This window comes from Gopherus evgoodei, chromosome 3 (genome assembly GCF_007399415.2).
Source record: "Gopherus evgoodei ecotype Sinaloan lineage chromosome 3, rGopEvg1_v1.p, whole genome shotgun sequence".
NCBI lineage: Eukaryota > Metazoa > Chordata > Testudines > Testudinidae > Gopherus > Gopherus evgoodei.
The window spans coordinates 208,795,956-208,822,348 of NC_044324.1; the positions used below are offsets into that span (position 1 = coordinate 208,795,956).

General features: G+C 46.0%; 1 protein-coding gene across 1 annotated transcript in view; it reads left to right on the forward strand.

Annotated features, from left to right (window-relative positions):
• Positions 1–2,041, forward strand: part of LOC115649198 — a 58,621-nt gene extending 56,580 nt beyond the window's left edge. Inside the window, exon 9 of the mRNA XM_030557907.1 lies at positions 1,101–2,041. Coding sequence (XP_030413767.1) covers positions 1,101–1,213 — 113 coding nt within the window. The 3' untranslated portion in view covers positions 1,214–2,041. The remainder of the gene's footprint in view (positions 1–1,100) is intronic.
• Positions 2,042–26,393: the final 24,352 nt, after the last annotated feature.

The following is a 26,393-nucleotide window of genomic DNA, read 5'->3' on the forward strand; positions in this document are numbered from 1 at the left end:
TCCAGTTCATTTGTTAGTGGGGCAGATTCCACCTCCTCCCACCCTCCACCTTTTCACCACCTTCTACGGGAAGCTGAACTGGTGCGTTCCCACAATGCAAGTGGGATATGACTTGGAGAGCTGCCCCAGGACATCTGCGCCTCTTCTGCTCCCAGGCGCTCCCTCTACTCTGCTGTTGAGGAGGGTTTGGGGATGGGGAGAGCCACAGGACGATGGGGGAAGGGCGGGTCTGGCAGAGCCTCATCTACACAACTCACCAAGGTGGAGGTAGCACATCAGCCATAGAGGATGTGGTAGTAGCAACAGTCAGAAAGCAGCTCGGCTGCCACTCTGTGGCCTGGGGGATGATTGCTTCTGATTTCCTCATAGCCCCAACCTGGACACACTCCTATTTCACTCAGGCTGGGGATATGCTTATAAAGTTTTACTGGTGTAGTTATGTCAGTTAAGGGTGTAGTGATATAAATGTGCTTCCACCAATAGTGCTTATGCTAGCTTGGGGAACCGGCATAAACTCTAGCTTGAGTTAAAGTTTTGCAAGCTATGTCAGATAGGAATGTGAAGAGATCACCCCCCAGCCTACATAGCTGTGTTGGCAGAAGTCCCACTGTAGACACAACTATATTGGCAAAAACCATGGTTTTAACTTATTTCATTCAGGAAACTAACATATACCGGCAGAAGAACTCTTTTGCTGATATAAGCTGTGTTTTGATTAGGAAAGCTTGCCAGTATACCTGTACAGGCAAACCCTTTCTAGTGGAGACAAGGCCTCTGCTGGTATAAGCCATTTTATACTGATATTACTGCAACTAAACTAAGAGGGTTTTGCTGGTATACATATACTAGTTTAGTTAAACCAGCAAAACTTCTAGGTGGTGACAGACCTTATTCTGGCTGAGGGGCAGGCTCTAGGGTTTGCTCACGGTACATGTGAAGACATGGTGTAAATACTTCAAGGGGGATATTGGGCCCTGTTTGGAATTCTCCTCCTTTGCTGTTTTTGTAGCCCTTCTCCCAGTTACCCCCACCCTTGTAAAAAGAGACATCATTGATTTGCTCTCACACACATAATAAAGGGTGTTCTGTTTCTTTTATAGTTGTGTTGCTGGCGGTGGCTTGTGTTACCTTTGCTGTTCGGCTGGGAATAGTCATATGGAGACATTGTAAAAGGCCTCTAAACCTATCAGATTCTCCATCCATGACACTGTAAAGTATATTTCCAAAGTGAAGACCTTAAGGGGGAGATTTTCAAAGCCATGAATGGGAATCAGGCACCCAACAGCCATTGACTCTCTATCCCAACACCCACTCCCCTGGTGCCTTGAAAATCTCTGAAATGTGGAACAGTGAACAACACAAAGAGGGTAATAAGGTGGTTATAGTGATTTCGTATAAGCTTTCAGGGTCTCTTTCTTTTTCAGGATCTCTCTTTCCTTCCACTCTGATCAATTACACTTACCCTACCACCTTTAATTTGACCGCTATGTGGTTTATTAAATGGTGTTTTAAGTTTACACCAGAGGAGTAGATGAACAGATCCCTCTGACAAAGCCTAATGCACTTCTGGATAAATGGACAGTAGCACTCAGGTACGTCCAGCCTGAGGCAGGCCCATGAACACAGTTGCCACACTTGCACTTTTGCACAGAGACATTATCTTTTCCTGTTTAAAAAATGGCTGTAAATAAGCAACCCCTCTATGGTGACTGAGATGCATAAACCAATGGCTCTCTCGCTTCACTGGCCCAGACCTTTGGCCTGGTTTTTGTCAGTGCTGATCCTCTGCAAGTCCCATTGAAGTCAGTGAGTGCTCAGCACCTCTAAAAATCAGGCCATTGTGCCCCTTTCTAGCTCTCTCCACCATGGCAAGAGCAAAGTTGCAGTAGTGCGATATTTTTATTTTTGCAGCATCTGTTTTAACATTCTGCATCAAGTGTGTTGGAGTGGTTACAACTACTGGTTAATTATTGTTACTCACACCTTCTTGTCAGCTGTTGGAAATGGGCCATCCTGATTATCACCACAAAAGTTTTTTTTCTCCTGCTGATAATAGCCCACCTTAATTGATTAGTCTCATTATAGTTGGTATGGCAACACCCATTTTTTCATGTTCTCTGTGTATATATATCTTTCTACTGTATTTTCCACTGCATGCATCTGATGAAGTGGGTTTTAGCCCACAAAAGCTTATGCTCAAATAAATGTGTTAGTCTCTAAGGTGCCACAAGTACTCCTCGTTCTTTTTGGTTAACTCAAATGACTTTTAAGGATGTCTTATGCTTAAAGCACATGAATGTATGGCAGGCGATCTGGATTCTGGTCCCAGCTCTGCCATGGCTTTCCAGCATGAGCTTGGCCAAATTCATCAACAGTGCTGTGCCTCAGTTTCCCCACGTATTATAATCCCTCACACGCATATGTCATTCATGGTTATAAACTAGGTTGAGATCCTCGGATGGATGATGTAAAATGCAGCGTATCCTGTAGTGCTGATAGAAAGATGAGACTTACTAGAATATGTGATGTTGTTTACTAGTACAATGGATGAAATTTTTGTGATGCACTTTTTGTTTCCATTCCTTCACATTTTTTAAAACAATAAAGCAGCTAATTGCAGGACATCTATATTTTCAACTAATAAACCATTCATACAAAGACCTGCTGTTAAATGTTTATTCCCTGACCCTATAAATACTAAGGCGCTGAGCCTCCAAAGAGCACTGCATGGATAGATCCCTGTATCTGTGTAGAGTCCCCTGGAGCTCTCTGTGCTTGCAGGATGCCACCTTGTTACTGGATTTGGGCCACAGGCATGTGGGAAATGTGATACTGCTAAGGCGTCCCATTGCCCTCCTGTGCCTATGTTGTTGTTGTTTATGACTTGTATTTGCAGTAGCATCTAACACCCTCAGTCATGGACCAGGACCCCATCCTGCTAGGTGCTGTACAATCACAGAACATAAAGGTGCTCCCTGCCCACAGAACTCACAGTCTACATAGTGTTTCCAGGATGGGGACCTTTGTTTTTCTTTTGTACAAGAAAACTATCTATTATACATCAAAGGCCAAACTGGTATCTAAGAAAAGAATGAAGGAGGATTGTGGGTAAAAGGATACAAATAGCACACCATGCAATGGGTCAAAGAGCACAGCAATGAGCTGTGTGTTAACCTCAAAACACAAATACTATCCTGGGCTATGAGCTGGACTGACTGCAGTTTGACTGAGCTGGAGGCTAGCAGAGGCTGCATGTCATTCTTTTGATTACAACAGCTGGAGTGAATTTAGCTGGACGGCATTAGACTGGCAGCACTAGCAGCTAAGTCCTCTGGTAATGCCCAGACCAAGTACAACACAGATAGCAGCCCTGTAACTTTCCTACTCTGCTCAGCCGAGGTGTCACTCAATCCTGACCTGGAGGGACACGAAATGGGAGACCCCATGTCCCTTGGCTGTGATATGGAGATTGCCAAAAAGGGGGGCAAAATACACTTCTCTGAAGTCATTTGATAGGACCCCTGCAAGGGCAGAGGTCAGTGTGCCCCTGCAGGGCTAGAAATGGGGGCTTTACATCAGTGGGAAGGGGAGAGTCCCAGCTACCCTTCGGGACCCAATATTTGCTTCCAGCCAGAAAGGAACCAAGATAATGGACTTTGAAGTCACGACAGTTTTAGGGAAAGAAAAGCTGTGTTGGGTGAATTTTAGAGCTTGACTCTGAGATTCCCTCAGAGCCTTGGATTCATGAAGTTAATTTGAGGGAGTTAATTCTAAAATTGTCCAGATTTTCTCATCTGTGCCATTAAGTGAGTGCCTGGTAGTGTGGGGTGGTATAATTGCACAACTTCGCCAGTTGCCATAGAATCTGTAAAGTTTTGGCACCAAGAGCTGTTTTGTTTGCTTGTGTGAGTTTAACCTATAGGCAGCAGCAATGCCTTCAAATATGCTTAGGCAAAGCTATAAGGAGAGAAACTTTTACTGGTGAATATCTGACTTCTATGCAGCCAGATAAATAGAATATGTAACACTGGGCTAGATCATCATCAGTCCTTATTCCCTCATACAGATTATGCATATCATGGATTGCAGCGTGGGAAGGGAAGCAGGTTCCATAAACTCACAGTCTGCTTCCTGGACTGCTCAGGGCAGATCTAAATGTGACACTCTAACCCACATCTTTAAAAGCACAGCCTGGTGATTCCCAGTGGCATTACATTCTTCCATATGAGTTAGCTGAGATTTAAATTCCTACTGTAAAAGCCAACAAATTTTTTTGTATATAAACATTTCCTGCTCTCTCTCTTTTCATCATAAAGTAGCCAAAGAATGCCCAAGCCCAGCGCTGTCTCCCTGTTGCAGGTCACTGTTAATGAAAGCGTGTTGGTATAGGTGGAGCTACAGCAGAAGTGGAGTGAAACTGTCAGACTTCCACATATGTGGATAACAGATGGGACAGCTCATTATCCAGCATTTCTGGCTCAGCCATGCATCAAATGTTGGTTCTTTCCTTTCATTTGGCTAGGTGTAGCCCAGGTTCCAAAGATGCAATTCCATCTACAGGGGCTGACCAAAGGGACTGATTTACTCCTGCTCTGTGACCCGCTAGCTGAGCTTCCAGGAGGCATTCCGAATACTTTCCTGCCCAGAGCAGCACTGAATGCTTTGCAGGCCTGTCTGTGAGCAGCCCCCTTCCAGCCCACTTAATATAATTGGCTTTATTTAGCACCACTTCGGTAGTTCCCAGAGGGGAAAATTATGCGCAGCTCCAGTCAAAGCACTATTTCCTTAGAGCTGGGTGATGATTTAAATAGGACTGCAGCTGTGACTGATCTCACAAGATGGGACAGTCCAGCAACCTTTTCTAGCAAAACTTGATCTACCATGGGTGTCTGCCAACTGTAGGGGCTCGAGCAGCAATCCTGCAGTGGGGCAGAGGGTGTAGGCAGTGCACCCTGAATACAAAGCTTGGCTATGGAAAGAGGGTTTTCTTATATTTATGGCAGTAGCAAAGCTAAGTACAACACGTTGGAATTCCCTGCAGAGCACTCACTGTCCTCACAGCAGTGCAAAACAGGTATAGAAAGTTACCATTTGGATCTGGAAGTATTTCACATCCAGGGCCGGTGCAACCATTTAGGCAACCTAGGCTGTCGCCTAGGGTGCTAGGATTTGGGGGGCGGCATTTTCTTTGGCAGTGACCGCGGCGGCGGTATCTTTGGCAACCCCAGTCGCCGCTGGCATTTAGGCGGAGGGAGCTGGGACAGGGGACCGCGGGGAGGGCCACCTGGAGCAAGTAAGGGGGGGCGGCATGCAGGGGAACTCCCCGCCCCAGCTCACCCCTGCCCCGCCTTCTCCCTGAGCACACCGTGGCTGCTTCACTTCTTCCGCCTACCAGACTTGTGGCGCCTAAGCTGTTTGGCCTAAGCTGTCTCAGGGTGGGCGCCTCAGGGTGGAGGGGGGGGAGCTGCCGTGGGGGGGGCGCCTCAGGGCAGGGGCTTGGGGAGGGTGCATGGTGGAAGTTTCGCCTGGGGTGCGAAACATCTTTGCACCAGCCCTGTTTACACCCCTGTGGCATGGAAGTAAATGACTACATAGGTGGAGGGAAACAGTGAATCAGTCCGTAGGCTGTGGCTTTACCAGCTGCTATTAGGATGTGACAGTGCCTAGAGCCCCTGTGGCTGGAGAGGGCAGAAAACAGGACTTAGGCTCTTGTCACCAATAGGCTTTTGAAAATTGTAGCTCAAGTGCCTGCAATGCTCACCCCCTTGTCTGTGCTAATATGGCCCACAACAGGATGCTCAGTGCTGGAGTGTCGGAACAACGGCAGCAGCAACCCCTCTATGGCCATGCCCACAGCGAATCATGCAAGTGTTTGAGAATATAACACAAACCCAGCTATCCTGGTCTCCCAGATGAACAGTGCTGCCTGACTTCCCTCCAACGACAAGCCAGCCTCCCACCTGTAGGGGTAGAAAGCATCTAGTATTTGAAATGTGAGGTATTTAATGGATACTGCTACATGGAGGGGATAACCCACTCTATGCATAGAGTTTGTGTGTATGGGATTGAAGGATTAATCCAGCAGCTAAACAACCACCTTGTGCAATCACAAGGATAGCCAAGAAGACTGGGTGACCACACTAAAATCTATGAAGGAGGAATAGTAACAATTTGACTCACAGTCACAGCATTGAAACCAGACTCACCAGGTCCCCATGGCACAGGAAAAGACCCCTACATATTACCTCTTGTCCTAGTCCAGTCCCTTCCATTGCCTTTTGTCTAATGCCACCCAAATGCCTCCACTTCCTTTCCCTCACTAACTCCTCCTTGAGGCCAGTATATGTACCACAGACCATGAGAACCCACATGCTGTCTGCTACAGCCACTTCACTATCATGGGTCATACCCTTGGCACACAGAAAGATATAGCGCTGTTCTAATTAAGTACAGGTCAGATTTTATCACAGACTTATACTTCAATAAAGCACAAGAGTTGTCTAACAGAGTAGAGAGGAAGGATGGCCTGGGAGCGAGAGCACTAGTGTGTGACTTAGGAGACCCAGGTTCAATTCCCAGTTTCTTGTGTGACGTTTTGGGTAAGTCATTTAGCCACTCTGTGCCTCAGTTCCCCATCTGTGAAATGGAGATAATAGCACCTTACAGAGGTGTTTGAGGCTAAATACAGTAAAGACATTGAAATGCTCAGATACCAAAGGTGCCGATTCTGTGGGTGCTGCAGGACTCAAGCAGCTATGGGGAAAAAAATAGGGGGTGCTCAGCACACACCAGCTACAGCTGTTGGGTGGCCCAGGGCTGGCTGCTGATCAGCTGCTGAGGGGCTGGCAGGAGGCACTTGGAGGAGACCAGAGAGGAGCCATTGGGGGACCTTAGGGGAGGAGGCTGAGAGGAGCAAGCAAAGAGTGGATGGGGGAGGGGATGGCAGAGCTGCCCAGAGGATTCAGGGGGCCTGGGGCAAAGCAATTTCACGGGCCCCTTCCATAAAAAAAAGTTGCAATACTATAGAATACTATATTCTCATAGGGGGGGCCCTGCAGGGCCCAGGGCCTGGGGCAAATTGCCCCACTTGCCCCCCCACCCCGGGCAGCCCTGGGTAGTGGAGTCGGGGTGGAGTATCCACTGGGAAAAATAAAAGTCAGCGCCTACATCAGGTAGTATGGTAATGGTGTCCATAATAAACATCTAAGCTGGATCTAATCATCCCCTAGCCATGCTTGGTAGTGTCTGCAATAACTGGACCAAGGGAAGACAGTACAGCAAATGTTCATCAATATTGCAGCTGTTGTTCTGGAGAGTCATAGAGGTGCTATTTATGGATATTTTATTATGTATCAGAAACGAACCCTGCCTCTTGCATTCTTTTTGGCACAGAGCAACATCAAATATAATTGTTTATGGTAGGCAAATCTGAACTGGAACAATGCCTAATTGAACTAGTTCTGGGTTTGGAGAAATATGCATTTGAAGCAGGAGTCTCAAACACATGAGTGAACCAGGCTCACATTTAGGATACACAATTCCCTGAGGAATATGCATCTAGTTTCTTAGGCCTGGATATACACTGAGGGGCGGGGGGGCAGGAGGGATCGATCTAAGTTACACAACTTCAGCTATGTGAATAACGTAGCTGAAGTCAACAAACTTAGATCTACTTACTGCAGTGTCTTCACTGCGGTAAGTTGATGGGTGATGCTCTCCCATCGACTCTGCCTGCGCCTCTCACCCTGGTGGAGTACCGGAGTCGGCAGGAGAGTGCCCAGTGGTCGATTTATCATGTCTAGACGTGATAAATCGACCACCACTGGATCAATCACTGCCCGTCAATCCAGCGGGTAATGTAGACAAGTCCTTAGTGTGGTAGGGTGAACTAGGTCCGGAGGCCTCCTGCTGGAGGCCTTGTGGTCCTGTGACACCTTGCCCAAGAATAGAGCAGAGAGAAGTCCTCCAGGCAACCTAGAGTGGCTGCAGAGGAACAACCAATCAGAGGGGCTGATGGAGAGACCAATCAGCATTGAGAAAGGCCCTATATAAGATAAGAAGCAGAAGAGGGACCTCAGTTGCTATGTAGAGCTTGAGGAGTGAAGACTGGCTGACTTGAAGAGTAGCACAGTACTGTGAACAGCTCACTGTGGAGTACTCACTGCAGGCAGGACTGGAGCCCAGGGAAGGCTGCTGAAGGTCAGGTGCCTGGCTGGTGGGAAGAGCAGCAAGACCAGGAGAAGGTCGGTGCAGGCAAGCTAAAGCCCAGTGGGACTGAGCACAGAACCTGGCCATGCCAGCGAGGTTACTGAGGTAGGTCCCACTGGTCTGGTTGAAGACTGAGCCCAGGGCAGCCTGCTGAAACACCACCAGCTGTAGGTACTGAGATGGGCCCCAGCTGGGTGGCTGAAGAAGGCAATGCCTCTGGGAGAAGCTTTAGTACCAGGGCAGTGAAAAGAATTTGGACTGTATATCCCGGAAGGGGGTGGACAGTGTGTGTGGCTCAGCCAGAGACCTGAAGACCTGCCTAGAGAACCATCGGCCTACGGGACTCACGAGAGGTGGGTGCTGACCCCGTTAAACTTGGGTCTGAGGGATAACCAAATGTTTATAAGAGGAAACCCCCTGCAGTGTCTTATTTCAAGCAACAGTTTGTAGCTGCTTCAGATTAGGTACAAAGTAATTGGGCGAATAAAACTGCACAAAGAAAGAAAACAGCCAAAGGGAGGAACCATAAAGGTATAACATTGTTAGTAATGGAGAAGAGTAAAACAAAAGCCCGCTACACACTGCAGATTCCTCAGCAAAGGAAAGCAAAGTGTAAACAAGGTGGCGCCAGTGTTTTATTCATTCTGGGCTGAGGGCATCCATCTATCCTGCTTACCTCCTTCATGTCAGTTGGGCGTCCTTTGCTGTGGGGTCAGAAAAGGAAGAGATGAGCCCGAGGGTCAGAGAGGAACCATGCTAGTCGCACACCAGGGGAACCTGAGTTCAGATGCAGCAGCAGGTGACCAAGGAAGTGAGCACATGGGGTCTTTCATGCCCACTAATGTGAATGGGGGGGAATGGGTGGTCCTCTAAGGAGGTGACAGGAAAATGAAGAGGCTTCCCCAGCACTGAGACAATGGTTGATACAGAGTTAGGGGTTCATGTTGGCCTGCTCCTACAGGCTCTATCTTTAGAAGTTTGCAAGGAATCAGCTTCTTTTGGATCATAAGTGCTGGAACGAGGGCTGCAGGGAATGCAAATTCACATACAGAGTTTACAGTTTGGTTCAATGGCTCTCAACACCCCCACTATACAAATTGTTTCAGCGCCCCTGCTCTTGATAGAAGAGTAGGTCACTTCCTGCTCCCTAGACTCTTTCCTTTCCCAATTCTTTATCACACAGTTTGGCAGGAAGCAAAACTCCATTCCTTGACGAAGTCATGTGGTCTGACAGCTCCTGTCCTAAAAATAGAAGAGTCAAAGTATCCGAGTTTGTTCTGTATGTGGAAAGGTCAATGTCAAAGCTACCATTGGCGGGAGACCAATGACAAATTCCTATCTGAGTGACAGGCTGAGGCAGTGCCAAGGTCTCCAGGGAATCTGAAACCAAGTTTTGTAAAGATGGCCATGTAGCAGAAAGAGGCATATTCACTGGGGTTCATTTGGATGCACTGGAGGAGAGTTTCCCTTCCTGTCCCACTGCGTGGCCTTCTGAATAAGTCCAAGGCTGAAGGTCCTATCAAAAGAGGTAGTAAAGCCCTTTGCAAGAGAAATCCATCTCCTTTGCAGATTAAATCTGCACCACTTAATATTATGCCTATTTTTAAGGTGCTCATCCCTGTAATATCTGGGCACCAGATCCTCAACCGGGAAATAGATGTTCATGATAAGAAAATCACTGTGTGGATGGCAGCATAGACACTTTCGGCACATTAACTATGGGCATGTTAGAAATTCCTAGACAAGGAAGAATTATGAGCTACCATGAGCAAGAAGGAACTTTTTAGATTGGGACAAGCTTCTCTCTGACTCCATCAGTAGAAATATGCAGCCAGCAAATGCCTGCCTGCGCCCACTCCCAGACTGCAATTTGGTGCATGATGCTTTCTTTGACAATCATCCCTTCTTGATAGGTCTGTAATCTGGGGCCATAGAATGACTGCATTCAGGAGTATCTTCAGACAGGCTCCAAAACCAGACCATTGCAGCCAGGGATGGGTGCAGGGAGGAGATCATAAAATCATAGAATATCAGGGTTGGAAGGGATCTGAAGAGGTCATCTAGTCCAACCCCCTGCTCAAACCAGGACCAATCCCCAATCAGATGAATGATTTGATTTAGTTGGAGATGTTGCATCATGATCTAATTCATTCCTGTCTTGATGCTACCCTTGGTGCTAATGAAACTGTATTAAAACATCTAGTGAAGGAATGATGACTGCTGGAGAGAAATATAATATTTTAACCTTGCTAATCTGAAGCAGAACCATGAAACAAAATAGTCTATTCCAGAACCTCTGTCTAAGCAGAGTATCCTAACCCAGTTCCATTGCTGAGAAGTACAAATGTGTCCTCTGGTGATGCCTTGCCAATTTTCATATTTCATAGCATTACTTCAGGCTTTGGCTTTCCAAACGGGAAGCAAACTAGCCTAGTAGTTAGAGCATGGTACTGGAACCCAGAACACCTAAAATGCTTATCTGGTGCTGGCTTTTTGGGTGACTGCAGCCTCTCTGGGCCTCAGTTTTCACCATCTGTACAGCTGGAGTAACGTTCATCTGCCTTTATAAAGCACTTTGAGATCACTGGACAAAAGTGCAAATGATGATGATTAAAAGGAGTGGTGTGCTGTACAGTGTATAGAATCTATATATGTTCAGGGTGTAGTTGGCCCATCATCTTTGAAAACAGATGGCTTGAAGTCAAATATGTATTTCCCCAGCATGCAGGAGAGACACTGATTTCTCAGGCAAGTAACTCAATTTACCCTTTTAAAGGCATTTCTGCCAAGAGCTATGGGATCAGGCATGACTCATGAAGCCACTGAACACATGGGAAAAAATGCCTTAAATAAATTAAGGACCTGACCCTGCTCCCCATGGAGTCGGCAGCATAACTTCCAATGGGAGCAGATTTGAGCCATAAAATAGGATGATAAAGGGCCTGATCCAAGCCCACTGGAATTCTTTGGATCAGACCCTCAATGTTCTGAATAGGAAATTAGTGTTTTTCTCTCCTCTTACTGGGGCATTCTTCTACAGGGGACCTTTCATGAGGCTTTTCTAAAAAGTAATGTTGAGAATGAATGTAGCTTGCTCTGGGCCGTGTACAAGGCAAATAGGACCAACAATGCATTGAAAGTAATGGTTACGTTAGATGTATAAGCATTGTTTTGTCTTGTTAACATAATTCTAAGATAAAAAGTTCAGACTGGAATGCACTGAGCAGCTGAACTTGAGACCCCTGACAAAAAATGCTTCCATTAGCGTGAGCGAGAAGGAACAGAGGACTCTGTTCTCCTCCAGGATCCACAGCTTTCAGCTCTGAATCATGAGAGCAGAAGGTGTTTGGCCAATGATGGCTATTCCCTCACCCTGGATAGTCTGCATGTGCTGGATGAAGAAGATACCAGGAACCTACCTCTCTCGCCTTTTCCATTGCTTGTGCTACCAAAGAGCCAGGGTCAATCAAAGGTTCTTATCTTGCCGAGAGCAAAGGCACTGCTCCTTTGGTGCACACAGTATACACCAAAAGGGGCAGGGCCACAGCAGAGCTGGCCAGCTGCAGAGAGGAGGGCAAACTGCACCATTTGAAATGTGTGCCTGGGGCTCAGACAGGTATTGGGCTTCCTGAAGCATATTCCACCTAAGAGCATCCCCGGGGAGGTGAATCTTTGCATCATATCCCCTCAAAGGCACAGCCTGGCCCCCTGAGAGCCTTGGATAATGGCACTGGGAGTTTGTCTCTCTGCCCTGCAGAGTTAAAGTGCTGAGCTGGAGTGACTTTCACAAACCACGTCAACTGTTGGCTCAGAAACAGGTAAAGCAGCAACTGGGGGGACTCTGAAATCAGGGACTCTGAGAGGAGATTAGAGGCCTCTGGCCACAATGGGAGGAGCTACAGATTTCCAGAGTACCTGCTGGATTGGCTACATATAATGATTCCAATCTGGAGTTCATCCAATATTATTTATGCATTCATTGCATTGCATTCGGTCCCTAAGAGCATAGTTATTTCCATTTTAAGACAAATGGAAATAAGCCATTTAAGCCATTCTGGTCAGCGCACTGTTCTGAGAGTCCACGCGGCCATAGGGATGTCTCTGCCTGTGTAAACCGTGAAATGGATGGGAATGGAAAGATTGACATTTAAGCACATATATAACAGGTGCAATGGAAACTGATTTGCAGTTACTCATTCTGGGCTCTTAGGCTGCTGATGTTGCTACCATGACTCCCAACAGCTTCTAGGAACATCTTGGATAGACATATTTATATGAGCAACATGTTTCAATTTGTTTGAGCTCTAGTCACCTGGCCCTGTTCCTTTATCTAACCCAATTACAAGAAGACAGAGCTTGAGCAATTTTGTGTCTGATGTTCATTCACCGCACCAGCTGCAAGTTGTCACTGTGCAGAATCCAGCCTACCTAAAGAACTGCTGCTGCACCATTTCTGATCTTGAAGGGACAGGGCAGCATGAGTGGTTTTCAGAAGGGCTATCTAGTGCTGCTGGGTGTTTGTGTGTGAGAAAGAAACACAGCAGGGGCATAAAGGGAAAGTGTTGGGAACTGGAGAGATACTAAAATAGCTAACTATTCAGAGTCAAAAGGCAAACCCAGTCCAAGTATTCCAGCAGTACCTACACCAGATTTGAAATTGGTCAAGAGAGATCCAATTTCTTTGGACAAGGATATCCATGGGTCCTTCTCCTTTCCACATCCCTTCACTCCTCTTCCCTGACCCCGCACACTGTTCCTTCATTTTGGACAAGGGAGCTGGCACTCACAGTTGGCATATCATTTTCTCAGAAGAGCAGCTTGCATGCCATGTGTGCTGCAATACCTGGCACCACATGCCTAGGCACGGGGGGTGGGGGGGAGGCGCTGGGTAAGTGCACAGAAGTGAGGTTGTGTTGATTGGTTGTGGGCAGGGAGTCACCATCCTGTAACTCCTTTTGCTAGCTAATCACAAGGAATGGAATGTAAAGGTTCCTAGTATTTTACTGATTTTTTTTTAAACATTTCATCTGTTTGTATGGTGTCTGCTACAAAGCACTGAAGCGCCATCAAGCTAAAAATTAAATACAGACAATTACAAGTCTCCAAGACCTGCAGCAAAGGTAACCCCTCAGGCAAACCACCCTAGGGCTGAGAGGAAGTCATTCCTAAATCTGCTGTATGATGGGGTGTATAAACCCCATGCTGTTGCAGCTGTCTTACCTATTTAAGGCTATTACCCCAGTTGTGACAAAGTGACTCGTTAGCAACAGTTGAGATAAAAGGCTGTGCCTAGAAAGAGAAGCCGTTAAAGGAGAGGAGACCTCAATGGTGAGGAGGAATTTCCAGCAGAAGGAGCTTAGGAAGAGACCTTCTTGATGGCTGGAGAAGGCCTTGCCTGTGGATCTCTAAGTGTTGGGTATTTAAGATGCACTATAAAACACTGGGGTTGGCAGTTTAGCTGTTGTGTGAAGTGGTCTGCTGAGAGAGAAGTGGGCTCAGACCCTTATGTCTGAAACTGCATCTGTGCAATCGCATTAAGTCTCCTCTCTCAAGCATTCACAGTGGGGATGACTTGGTAATAGGTCCTTGCCCCAAACAGCATATGGTCTGAAGACAAACTACAGAAAGGAAGAGGAAAAGGGATGTAACATAAAACAAAGGCTAAGCCTTCCCGAAGCTCACACCACAGCAGGGGGGGGGAGAGTTGTAGATTTGGGGGCCCCTGAAAAATCTCCCCCCGTCACAGGCCCAGGGCTGGAGAAGCTCTCACCTCCCGCCACAGCTTCAGAGCTGCAGTGCGGGCACAGACCTTTTCTGGTCTTGGGGTGGTGGAGAGCAGTGGGGGACATGGCCTCATGGGGGAGGAGGCAGAGTAGGGGTGGAATGAGGTGGGGCTACGGTGGAAGGGTCTCTGGGCTCGGCTCTCCAGCCAGGGCAGAGAGCTCCACTGCAGTCCCAGCTGAGCTCTCAGGCCCACTCCCCATGGCTCTGACTGAGCTCTCAGTTCCCCTCGCCCCACTTTGGCCAGGGCAATGGGGGAGGGAGGGGAGACTGAGAGCAGTGAGTGGGGTCAGGTCCTCAGCCGGAAGAGGCAGGCAGGGGGCTAGCTAGGAAGTTTCACCCATGCCTAGGGCCAGCTGTGTAGCTGGGCTGGGGGAAGACCTATACCTCTAGGGGAATGCAGCTAACCTGTTGTGAGTCTGATTTGTAATCTGTGCAAAAGGCTTTAATTTGAAGGGGGAAGGGATCTAGGGATTGTTTGTTCGTAGCCTTTCTAGCTTTCAAGAACTGAGCCTGTTAGAGTCCTGGAGTCTGTTCACACACTGGGCTACAGCCTGAACCTCACCGCATGCTGGTGGAAGGGAGGGCCGGGGAGTGTACACAACCAGGGCCTGAGATGGGGATCCCAAAGAGCAGGGTGGGTTGCAGTGCTGCCACTCAACCTGACAGAGTTACCTGATGTCTGGTGGCGCTATCAGGCAGTCTGTAGATTGAGTGGGGAACGTATATACACATACCCTGCTGGGCCCTAGTGGGTAGCACACTGGAGTAGCACACTTAGAGCCACTGGAGGAGCGGTCAGTGCAGTAGGGGGGCATATGGAGGCGGAGTGGGCGAGCAGTGATTCAGAAGGCAACTGTGTGACTCAGCCTCCTGAGGGATGAACTGTGCTGTTGGGGTGGATGGGGTGCAAGTCAGCACAGAGTTCAGTCCTAAATCTGTGTGTTAGGGACTTTAACCCCGACGGCAAAGTTTGTTGTTTGACCGCGAGAAAGACAGGCAACACCAGCAAGGTTTGATCAAAAGCTTTTTATTGACAAGTGCACGCATTAATAGAGAGCAGCTTGTCTTCTGAGAGAACCAGCCTGCCCTTTACATCTTAGTATAAGCCTATATAGACAGTTTTGTTGCGTTATAAATTATTTACTAGAGCAACCCACCCCCTTTTTTTAACAACTAGAAACTAGACACCTTTAGTATACATGCATGCCTAAAGTTAGAAATGTAGGGGAGTTAAAAACAAACAAAGAACAGAACCAGGGAGTGAAAACAAGGAGGCTGGGGAACCAAGGCTTTTATTAGTTTTTTGAAGGAGCTGCCCGAACACAGCACATCTGGTACTATGCCAGGAATGCAGCTTTTTTTTTATTTTACTTTTTTCCAGCACTTGAGACATGCTGCTGCTTTTTAGTGTTTTTTACTTAGGGGTTACCCACAAACCTTTGTTAGCCTGACTTTGGTCAGGTTGGCATACCTGGTTTTGTCTGCTATATTTTTATTTAGGCCTAACATGTGTAACAGACTCAGTGAAACAAAGGGGAGAGAACTCATGGTGGCTCTTCGTGCCTTGTGCCCCTCTAACGGCACAGTGATTCCATGGAGCTGCTTTGCATTCTGATTTCCCTTGCGTAATACAGGCAGAGGGACGGACTGCGTCTAGTGACCTGCATTTTCATATCCCCCCAGAGAACTCTGAATATGCATTGGTCTCAAGTCAGCATGCAGCTAATTAGTCCAGAAGCGGAGCCAGGAGGGAGCTCTCCACTCTCCCTGCTGCTTTCATGTCCTCCAGAGAAGCCCACATGGCCTACTAGGCAGGGCTGGGCTCCAGGCACTGCCAGGGGAATGGCTGCCACAGGGGAGGAACAGGAGCTGGTGAGCACTTTCACCCAGAGCACTCAAGGTCTGGGCAGCAGAGATACTAGCTAGGAAAAGTGCTCCTTGGACATGGCAAAGAGGAGAGCACAGGGTGTACCATCTCACAGAGAACCAAGAAGAATGTATACAGATTTAAATCCTTACCAAGTGGCAATCTGGAGTCAGACGGGGGTGTTGTGGGCTGAGGAGGAGGGGCTAGGGCTTCCTTTTACCTTGGTTATTCCTCAGTGCACAAGGCCCAGCCAGAGTGCAGGTTAAAGCAGCCTCCAGTAGCCCCACAACTGAGGACATGTAAGCTGCTAGCCCTACCACTGGCACAGGGAGGGACTAATTCCCCACATCATCCCTGCAGCCCTTTTGAGTTGCTACCAGAGCATGCTACCGTGGGCTGTGGTTTAAAAGCCATACCTACAGCCCTTAAGTATTACCCGAACGGGTAGAGCTCTTTGGCTTCCTAGTCTCAATCTGGACCTGAGATTCCGCAAGGGTTGAGTCCAAGAGTTTCCCTATAGGACTGCATGAAGCAGGACCATGGAGACCTCAGCTTCAAGGACTTGGAACAAATTCACTGACTCTGAAGCTGAAATTTCAGTGGTCTTGCTCCATGCAGCTCTGTGGCCTGGTCTCTGTATTACTGGGTAGCACAACATGCAATAAAGGCACGGCACAGCAGTGATCTACAAACACTTCTGCACCCAACAATCACTTCTCCCACCACAGAAAAGAGGACACCTCCCAAGAGTGCAGTGGGCCTGGCCCTGATGCTGACCTTACCAGGCTGTAAATCAGAAGTGACTCCAGGGATGTTGATGGAGTTGCACAGGTGAAAGTGAGGAGAATTAGGCCCCACGAGCTCTTCCTCCCTGTAATAACAGACTCTGGGAATCATTCTTTTTTCTCCTTTTTTCTTTCAGGGTTTTTTGAGTCTTTCTTCTGCCTCCTTCTCTTCTGTTTCCAATCGTGCCTCTCAATTCCCTCTTCTCTCTGATATTTAAAATCACCAGTAATGCAAATGGACAGACTCTGCTTCACCTCTCCTTGCTCAAGCGCTGACACTGAACTGCCCACTGCTCTGGGGAAATGCTGTCTGGCATCAAATGGGCTGCCATGGAAACCACTCATTGTGCCACTCTCCCCAGCTCTCTTCTCCACAGTGATCTCTCTCTCTCTCTGGGCTGCTGCCAGAGCCCGTGGCCTCGCGTTGCTGTGGTGGTGACTGCTCAATGGTACAACTGACCGGGAACCAAGGTTATGCACCCAAATTAAATTAGTCATCTCTTCCCGTTGCACTGGTATTTCTTTGAGAGAGAGAGCTACTGATTACAAACTGTGCACAGTTTTAATTCCCGAGTCCCCTACAGCAGAAATGTACCACCGTAGCTTCGACATATAACCCAAAATGCATATGAAAATAAAATCCAAGTCCTGAATGCTGTCAAGTATGTGAATGTAATAGGAAAAGATGGACCCAAGCTGCAAGGTTTGTATCTGATCTTCACCAAAGTACAGGGGTGTTTGGGTCTGGCCCATCACAGGAAGGGAGTAATCATCAGTCTATAGCTGGACCCAGTCCAAGCTTCCTGATGATTTGGGGGATTGTTTAGATTCTACTTATAGGGTATTTGTTACATTACAGCTTGATGTGTTCTCAGTGATTCCTCCTGGGACTGGAGGTGGTGAGGAAAACTGGGCCTGGGAGTTGGGATCGGGGGGAGACTGAGACGGGGTGGGCAAGGAGCCTGCGATTGAGAACCAGTGGAAGAAGGAAAGAAGGACAGAGCGCTAACTAGGAGTTAAAGGGCAGGATTAAAAGTGGAACTGGCTGGGCAAAGACTAACAAGGAGGTGGGGACAATGGGACTGGGAACTGATGGGGAACATGGGTGTGTGGCAACTGGAGGCCAGGATGGTGAAGAGAGGCAGATCAGGTGAAGCACTTGGTGCAGGGGGAAAGAACAGCAACAGGTGGGGTGGAACTGGGATAGACTGGGCCTGGGAGACACTGCGGAGATGAACTGTGAGTCCAGTGGGATGACACTAGGACTGGCTGGACAAGGGGACAGAGACTGGGATGAGATTTTGAAAGTGGATGTCAGTTATCTGCTGATAGCAGAGGAACGGTGAGATTCAGGAAGCTTTGGTTCCATTCCAGGCTCTAGAGAGCACAGACTCTTCTGCCCATTCCCCCTGCCCTCCAAGCTTGCCCCTCTCTGCCACCTCCCTTCCCAGCTGTTCCTCTGCCAGTCCTGTCTGTTCCCCACCCCTGGCTTCTCACCCCAGTTCCATTCTCCTCCTTTAGCCAGTCTGTCTCCACTCACTCCTCAGAAGTCTCATCCCGGTCCTGTGTTGGTCCATACAGAGGATGACAGCCCACATCTGCTATAATTTACTCCTTAGCTGAAGTGGCAGAGATCTGTGTCCTAGGAGCTAAGTCCATGGGTGCCCAGGGGCTGGAGCACCAACAGGGAAAAAATAGTGGATGCTCAGCACCCACCAGCAGCCCTACCGATCAACTCCTCCCCCTGCCCTCCAGCACCTCTCACTTGCCAGTGATCAGCTGTTCAGTGGTGTGCAGGAGGTGCTAGGGGGGAGGGGAAGGCGTGGGGGCAGGAATAGGTGGAGTGAGAATGGGGCATGCTTGAGGGAGGGGGGGTGGGGGCAGGAAAAGATGGATTGGGGGGTGGGGCCTTGGGAGAAGGGATAGAGTGTAGGTAGGGCCTGGGGCGGAGTAGGGGTTGAGCACCCCAGGGAAACCAGAAAGTTGGTGCATCTAGTCTGCATGGTGGATCTAAAGGTTCCCACCCTGCTGATAAACCCTTTGGATGTCAATATAATGCCACCTGAAGGAATTTCTGGTTGTTCAGTTTGGTTTTTTAAACTAGCAAATCTCTCACAATGTTAAAAGTACACTATTAAGGTTGTAAAGTCAAACACTCGAAAGTTAGGAAATGCCAGAGTTAAGGTTGCCTGTACAACCTTAATTCAGTCCCCTTGTGTGTCTGCATGATGATAATCTTTAGTCACATACTATTCGTTTTTCAACAGAACATCTACCTCACTTAGGGCATAGGATGGACGGTGCTTTGAGAATCAATTAGAGTTGTGCAGTCAACGAGAGTGTCTTTTGTAAGATCCCTGCTTCATCTGCTGCAGAATTTGAAAGGGGTGTTGTGAATGAGGGAGGGTAGGCAAGAAGAAAAAGAATCATCTCAGGGTTCAGAAAGCTGAATGCTGCCTTGAAAAACTTGATTCTCTGCCATAGAGTTCCAGTGTGATGCTGGGCAAGTCACTTAAACCAAACTTTTCAAAAGTGGTTACTAATTGTGTGTTCCTCATTTCCTGGGTCCCTGATGTGAGACCATAGGGTCTGACCTATAGAAGTGCTGAGCACTCACGGTGGCAACTGAAGTCACTGGGAGCTATGCTGTAAATATATAAAGTGCTGTTTAATACCAAGTGCCCTGCAAAATCAGGCCAGAGGCATCTCAAATTGGGCACCCTAAAATAGCGGATTCTTTTGACCATAATCTCTCCGCTCAGTTCCCTATTTTACAGATGGGGATAATAGCACCCCCACATCCCAGGGCTGTTGTAAACATAAATGTTTGTGAAGCTCTCACATACTGCAGTGATAAGTGCCCCAGAAAAGCCCATGAGGAATCTAATAATTCTGTCCTCCAAGCAGGTTTGAATAGTGTGCAGTGGGCCACACGCTGAACAGTGAAGACAAAACAAAATATTCAACAGCTGCTCATTAAGAGAGCACAGTTCTTCTTGTGTACTGATAGAGGGGTTCTGTTGTAGGGGGAGTTGTGATCATGTAATTAGACTGTATCATAAGGAGACTGCATTAAGGTTGCATAGTTAACCTTAATTCTGGCATTGCCAGACTGTTGAGTGCTTGACTGTATAACTTCAATGTTCTTTTAATGTAGTTTTTATGTTTTTTGAGGGAATACACACTGCCTTTTTATTTCTCCTTTCAGAGCTGTAGGACATCTCTCCCAGCAGTGATGATGTATGTGTGAGGCACAGTCATGCGCACATCTTTGAGAAGCTAAGTCCCATCACTATATGGACTTCACCATGTATCTGTGCACCTCACAATCTTTTATGTGTTTACTCTGCAAATTTCCCTGTGAAGCAGGGCTGTATTACCATACCCATTTTACAGATGACAAACTGAGGCACACAGAGATTACAGGAGTTGCCCAAGGTGATAGTGCAAGTTTGTGGCAGAGCAGGGAATTGATCCCAGGTCTCCTGGCAGGGCTGGATTTAGGGGCAGGCAACCCAGGCGACCGCCTGAAGCACTGGACTTTGAGTGCTCTTTTTGTTGTTAGCGACAAAAGGGAAAATAGAATGTTTGAAGTAAAATGTTTTGGGTGTGTGGATTCATTTTTCACTAATCTCCTAGAATGTTCTGGACCTTTGTAGAATCTCACAGAACCTTTCCTGACTTTCTGAACACTACATTTTCTTTGAACCTCCTAAAATGTTAGCTGTGCCCTTGCAGGTATATAAGGGCAAGGCGTTGCCAGCCAGTTGGTGAGATAAGAACGAAGTGAAGTGAGAGCCCAGCTGAGATATTATGAACCTATTTTATAGTGTAATTGTGGATAAATCAGGCATGCAAATCATGCATCAAAGTCATGAAATGGGCTACAAATGCAGTAAAAAATAATATATTCAAAAGTTTAACAAATGGAGGGGAAGGGGGTGGTGAAGACACCCCTTGCCTGGGGTGCCACCTGGTTGAGGGCTGGTCCTGTTCTCCTGGAGTCTAGGCTTCACTCCTTTGCTGCTCAACAAAACATGTCAGAGAGGAGGTATATCAGACTGAGAAACACTGGTGTAGATCTTCATAAAGTGTAGGACACCCCTCCTGGTAAGGCATGGAGGACTGGCTGGGGCAGGAGGTGTGAAAGATGTAGGCTGGGAATTTCAAGTGCCTAACCACTACACCATCCGTCCTCTAATTACACTACTTGGATATGCTGCAAATGCCCATTAATCTCTCCATTACAGTACATCTTTCTGGCCCATTACAATTGTGTGTGAGAGGTAATATTTACTCGCCAGACTCCACCCTTGGAAGGATGAGCAAGGGGATACAGTAAAAGTTTTGTGTCCTGTTTGCTGTACTGGATCCTTGATTAGAAATACAATGTTCACTGTAACAAAAAAACAAGTCAATTGATGTACACAATCCATAGGAAGACCCTATTCTGCTGTCGGTAAGGCTGAAATGAAGTGCATTCTGTGGGTCAGCTTGACTATTTACAGTTTCCAGTGTACTTCAATCATCTTTGGAGCAGGATCTAGAGGATACTTGGCAATCAAACCACTCATTAACCCCAGATCACAAAGATTTGTCCTGGGGTTACTGTTTTTTCATTTCAATTTTCATTTTCCACATAGAAATGTGTGGAATTGAAGGTGTAAATTGATGTTGGTTTTTAATACAGATGCTTAACTAACTTAGAGCACATTCAGCAAAATTTTATTCTCAGTTATATTGGTGCAACCTGGTTGATTTCAGCTTCCTCTGTGTTAATTAGGCCTCCATACAGAGAGAAGGATTTGGCCCCTATGAGTGAGACTAAAACCCAGATTTAAGGTTAGCTACCAGCAGATATATACACAAAAAAGCAAAGTAGGGAAAAGAAGTAAAGATGCTGTTGAACCAGATCCTCAGCAGCTGTAAATTGGCAGAGTGCCACTGAAGTCAGTGCTGATTCACTGCAGCTGAAGATCAGGCCCTTCATCTAACTCTTAACAAATCCACTCTCACCTCTCAATTCTGAAGTAGCGTTCCCTCCCTGCCCCCCACAGCTGCACCACATCTTCCATCTCCCCTTTAGATTCTAGCTGACAGTTTCACTGCCTTCTGAGCACCGCTTAGCTGCAACCTGACTGGTATGTGACCTAATTCCCTACATTCTGTTTCAGTGCCTTTCTGTCATGCTGCTTCACCTTCTGAATTACTTTATTAGAAACCTCTGCTCAACATACTGCATGCAAATTGGATAGTGTTCATTGTTGTTAATTCTAGCAAAGTAAATCAAATGTACAAACTTTTACAGGACTCAGTTCTTACTATTATTATTTTCATTTGTGAACACTAAGGCCAATGTATTCCTGTCTGAATACCAGCTTGAGTGAAAGTTCCTTCTTTCCTTAAACATGTACAAACACTGGGCAATATTTTCTTGGGTTTTATTAACTTTATTAATAAATATCTTGTTAAGAGGTTTAAAAATCCTTGCCATGCAAATATCAGAGAGAATCAATCCTTGCAATAGAGAGCTTTTGTTTGGAGAAACATACGGTAATATAACCATCAGATTCAGATCTTTCTGCTTAACAGATATTAGCATGTTAGATTGAATGATGTCTCTTATTACACATTTAACAATGTCTGTCAAATGTTAATAATTTAAAAAGTTGGACAGGTGTGCTGGGTTATTTTGCAGGTGAGTGTGCTTTGCCTGAGTACTGAATAAATGGTAGGCAAATATCTAAGTAGCTGTTTGTCCTCTATTCTGCTGGGTTCATAATTGGTAGATTAATTTTATGATGACAACCCATATTTTTTGAGCCATTCCTCTAGAGTTGGACTACTTTTTTCAATGGGAGGCTATGAATAGCCATGCAGCTACTAGCAGGTGAGATTAGTTCTTCCTTTCTTTCCTGTGACTATTTCCATAAGGAAGCCCCAGGAGGATTATTACAGGATCATTTGATATTTTGTTTATAAACTATGTCCTAATATGCTCTGACTGGAAGTGTCCACCGTACATGCATAAAATCTTCCCTTTCACCACAATTTCTCCACTTCTATAGATTGAATGGCTTGTTTTAATCTGACTCATGTAAGGTACCATTAAAATGGTACCTTAAACTTGCTTTCATTGTGCTACAGACTAAGGTTGCTGGTCCTCTTTCCAGATCACAATTCATTTCTCTGGGATAATTTGTCTGTCGAGATCCTTTTCCCAGCATGTAGTGTGCAGACACTTTTTTTGTTAGGAAAGCTATCTGCAAAGATTGATATCAATTAGTTATTTTTTAAATTGACTAGATGTCATTGCTTCTATTGACGTTAACTCTCTGTATAAAACAACTTTCCTGCAAAGTTGAGAAATGTAATGCCTAACTTGAAAGAACTGGTACCATGAGATAGTGAGCCAGCTTAAGGTAGTTCTGATCTCTTAAAAAAAGTTAGAAAGTTTCTTTATTGAATAGCTGGCCATCCGTAGGTATTCCATGGTTTTCCGAATCTTTAAAACTTTCTGATCTGCTATTTAGGTTAAGATCTGGATTATTTGATCTGGATATCACTGATGGGGAAAGAGTTTTTTCTCTCTAGTTCTGTCTCAGATTGCTTCAATAAAGGAGACATGTGAGACTAAAAGCAACACACCTTCATCTACAGTTGTCTTCATTTGTGACCCTTGCAAACAGGCTACAGGTCCAAAATTGGTCTTTGGTCTCATTTTTCAGGAACCAGAATAAGTGACTACTACCTCATCCATCAAACCCAGTGGGAGACTCCATCACTTGTATTCCAATCCCATGGAGTAGTCTTTGCTAAAGGATATTGTAAATTTTTAGGCAGTGTGATTTGTTTTTCCCCAGTTAATCCATGGTAGCCTAGCGATATTTCCTCTGTCACAATTTTCTTCTTCAATAAAGCCCCACTGATTGGCTGGATTAGAGCACATCCAATCCAATATTTGGAACAACTAGTCTACCGTGTTTAATGGGTCTGCACAAAATATCTGCACTCTCTCTTTGTCTCTTCTTATCCTATATACATTCTAACTATGGCCTCTGTATTCCTGCTAGGGTTTTATCTGGGATGATCACAGAGCGATTTTTGAAACAAGTAAGATGTCCTTGGGAAGATATCAGAGGGGTAGTCGTGTTAGTCTGGATCTGTAAAAGCAGCAAAGAATCCTGTGGCACCTTATAGACTAACAGATGTTTTGGAGCATGAGCTTTCGTGGGTGAATACCCACTTGCATCTGAGGAATGCATCTGAGGAAGTGGGTATTCACCCACGAAAGCTCATGCTCCAAAACGTCTGTTAGTCTTTAAGGTGCCACAGGATTCTTTGCTGCTTTCTTGGGAAGAGTCTCATTTTTGACTGTGACTATTCTTCCCACCCACAAAACTGTATTTCCCCTATCACTCCAGATTTTGTTTACATTGGCTGTAGTAGTGGTTTGACATTTAAAGCCTAGAGCTCTTCTAGATTGTTTGAGATTTGAATTGCTGGGCATTTTCTAGAACTCATTGGCCATTTGTACCCAAATGTTTTCTGGAAGAATGGCTTCTGAGTCTGACAAACTAAGAGCTAGCATTTCAGATTTGCCATAACTTAATTTGAATCCAGCAGCTTTCTCAAAGTCTTGGATTTCTTTAGATACTAATTTTAAGGAAATGTTTGGGTTAGCTTTATATACTGCTAGAGTGTTTGTATTTATTTCCTGATGTGTTCCCAAAAGTTTTATTCTGGTGACATTCATTGCTCCTTATCCTCTGTGCAAAAGGCTCTATGGCCATTGCAAAAAAGTAAAGGAGACAATGGACATAGCTACCTAGACAATATTTTCTTTGCATACCTCATCTCCACACATTAATGTCCTTCAATGGCCTTTAATTCTTGTCAGTCAAAATGTTGGGGGCCAGCTTTCATTACCATGACAGAGAGTGGCTGGATGAAATCTGCCACCCTAGGCCTAGGGGTGTGGAGATAGCACACTGAAGTTCTCCTTAGGGCAGCAGATTATCTTGAGCAATTTCTGCAGAGACTATTTAGATAAGAGCTCAGGCTCACTGCATTAATACAAAATTATAAATCACATATCCCAATATAGTTAACTGTCACAGGCATGCAAATGACCAGGTGTGAATCTCATACTTGGTAGCAGGGGAGAGAATAAATATTTAATAAAAGCTAATTACAAACACTAACTAGATTGCCTAACATCCCATTAAGCTGTGAAGTGTTATGCCCATTTCACAGGTTGGGAAACTAGAGGCAGAGCGCATAAGTGATTTCCCTAATAGACAGAACCCCAAGGTTCTGCAAACTTACACAACAATTAGAATAGTCATTTTTTATAATAGGACAAGAGTACTCCGAAGCCCCAGTTGGGACTGGTGCTGTACAACCATATAATGAAGACAGACAGTATTATTAATATGAACCCACACCAGTCAGCCCTCTGCGTGTTAAACTCTGACTGTCACTGAAAGAACTCCAGCAGACCTACTGGTTAATGTATGCAGCATTGTTGTAGGCATGTTGGTCCCAGGATATGAGTGAGACAAAATGGGTGAGGTAATATCTGCTATTGGTGAGAGAGCTCCCAAGCTTTTGAGCTTGCACAGAGCTGTTCTTCGGGTCTGAGACATTAAGTATGTTTGCCAGACCTGAAGAAACAGCACTGTGTAAGCTTCTTATAATCTTGCCCCTCTCACCAACAGAAGTGGTCCAATACAAGATATTACCTCACCACCTTGTCTCTCTAGAGGTTAATGATCATTCAGATTCCTCTGCGAGGAATTTCAGTGGTTTCATTTGGGGGCAATGCATCATCTTTCCCCTGGCTGCGGGCTCACATACCCAGGCACAAAGCTGGTGCCAGTGAAGTGAGCTCCTGTGAGGGAAAAAGTAGAGGCAGCCAGATGGTGGTAGTACCCTGCTAAGATATGACTGACCACAAGGAAAACCTATGCGATCTTTGGAATAAGAAGTTACTGGGGACTGGAGTTAAAATGGTCTGATTGGTGGCAAGGGATGGGAGCCAGATTTTAAATCTATCCATGTAGATCTGACTGATACTCATCAAATGAGGAGCTAGCAGGCCTTTAATAAGCCAAATTAGCCATCTTATTCTTCATGGAGCTATTCTGGCTCCTCTCCCAAACAACTGCAGCCAGTTTCAGGTAGGCTTCCCCATTACTCATCTCTTCAGACCTAGGTTGACCTAATAAAGCTTTCAAAAGGCAAAAGCCTTTGGGGAATTAACTAGTATATGTGATGTGTTGCAGGATTATGGACGGGTGTGTCCACATAGCTAAGCTCAAGAGAAGTCCACGAAAGAAGCTGGAAAGCTCTGCAAGGGAAATTTTTGTATTTTGGGTGGGGAAAATCAAGTTTCCTGTTTTGTCCTCCAGGAAGGTGCTTCATGGTGACAAATGGAGAATGGGATTGTGTGTTATCCAGTGGCTCAGTGTTATCACTGTTATCCCTGAGGCTGCATCTCTGATTCTCTCCCGTCTTCTGCCTTGTATAGTCATTTACACCAGCGCAAAGCGAGTGTGAGCCACTCCCTTTCTGGCTTAGTAGCTCTTTTCACCCACTGTGCACTAGTGTAAATCACTACACAAAAAGACAGGCAGCATGTTCTTAGGACTGCTGGTGTTACTAGGTCGTACTGGTTATAATTATGTATATTTTTCACTGAAATTCTTTTCAAATAAAGACCTGTTCTATTCTTCATGTTACAATCC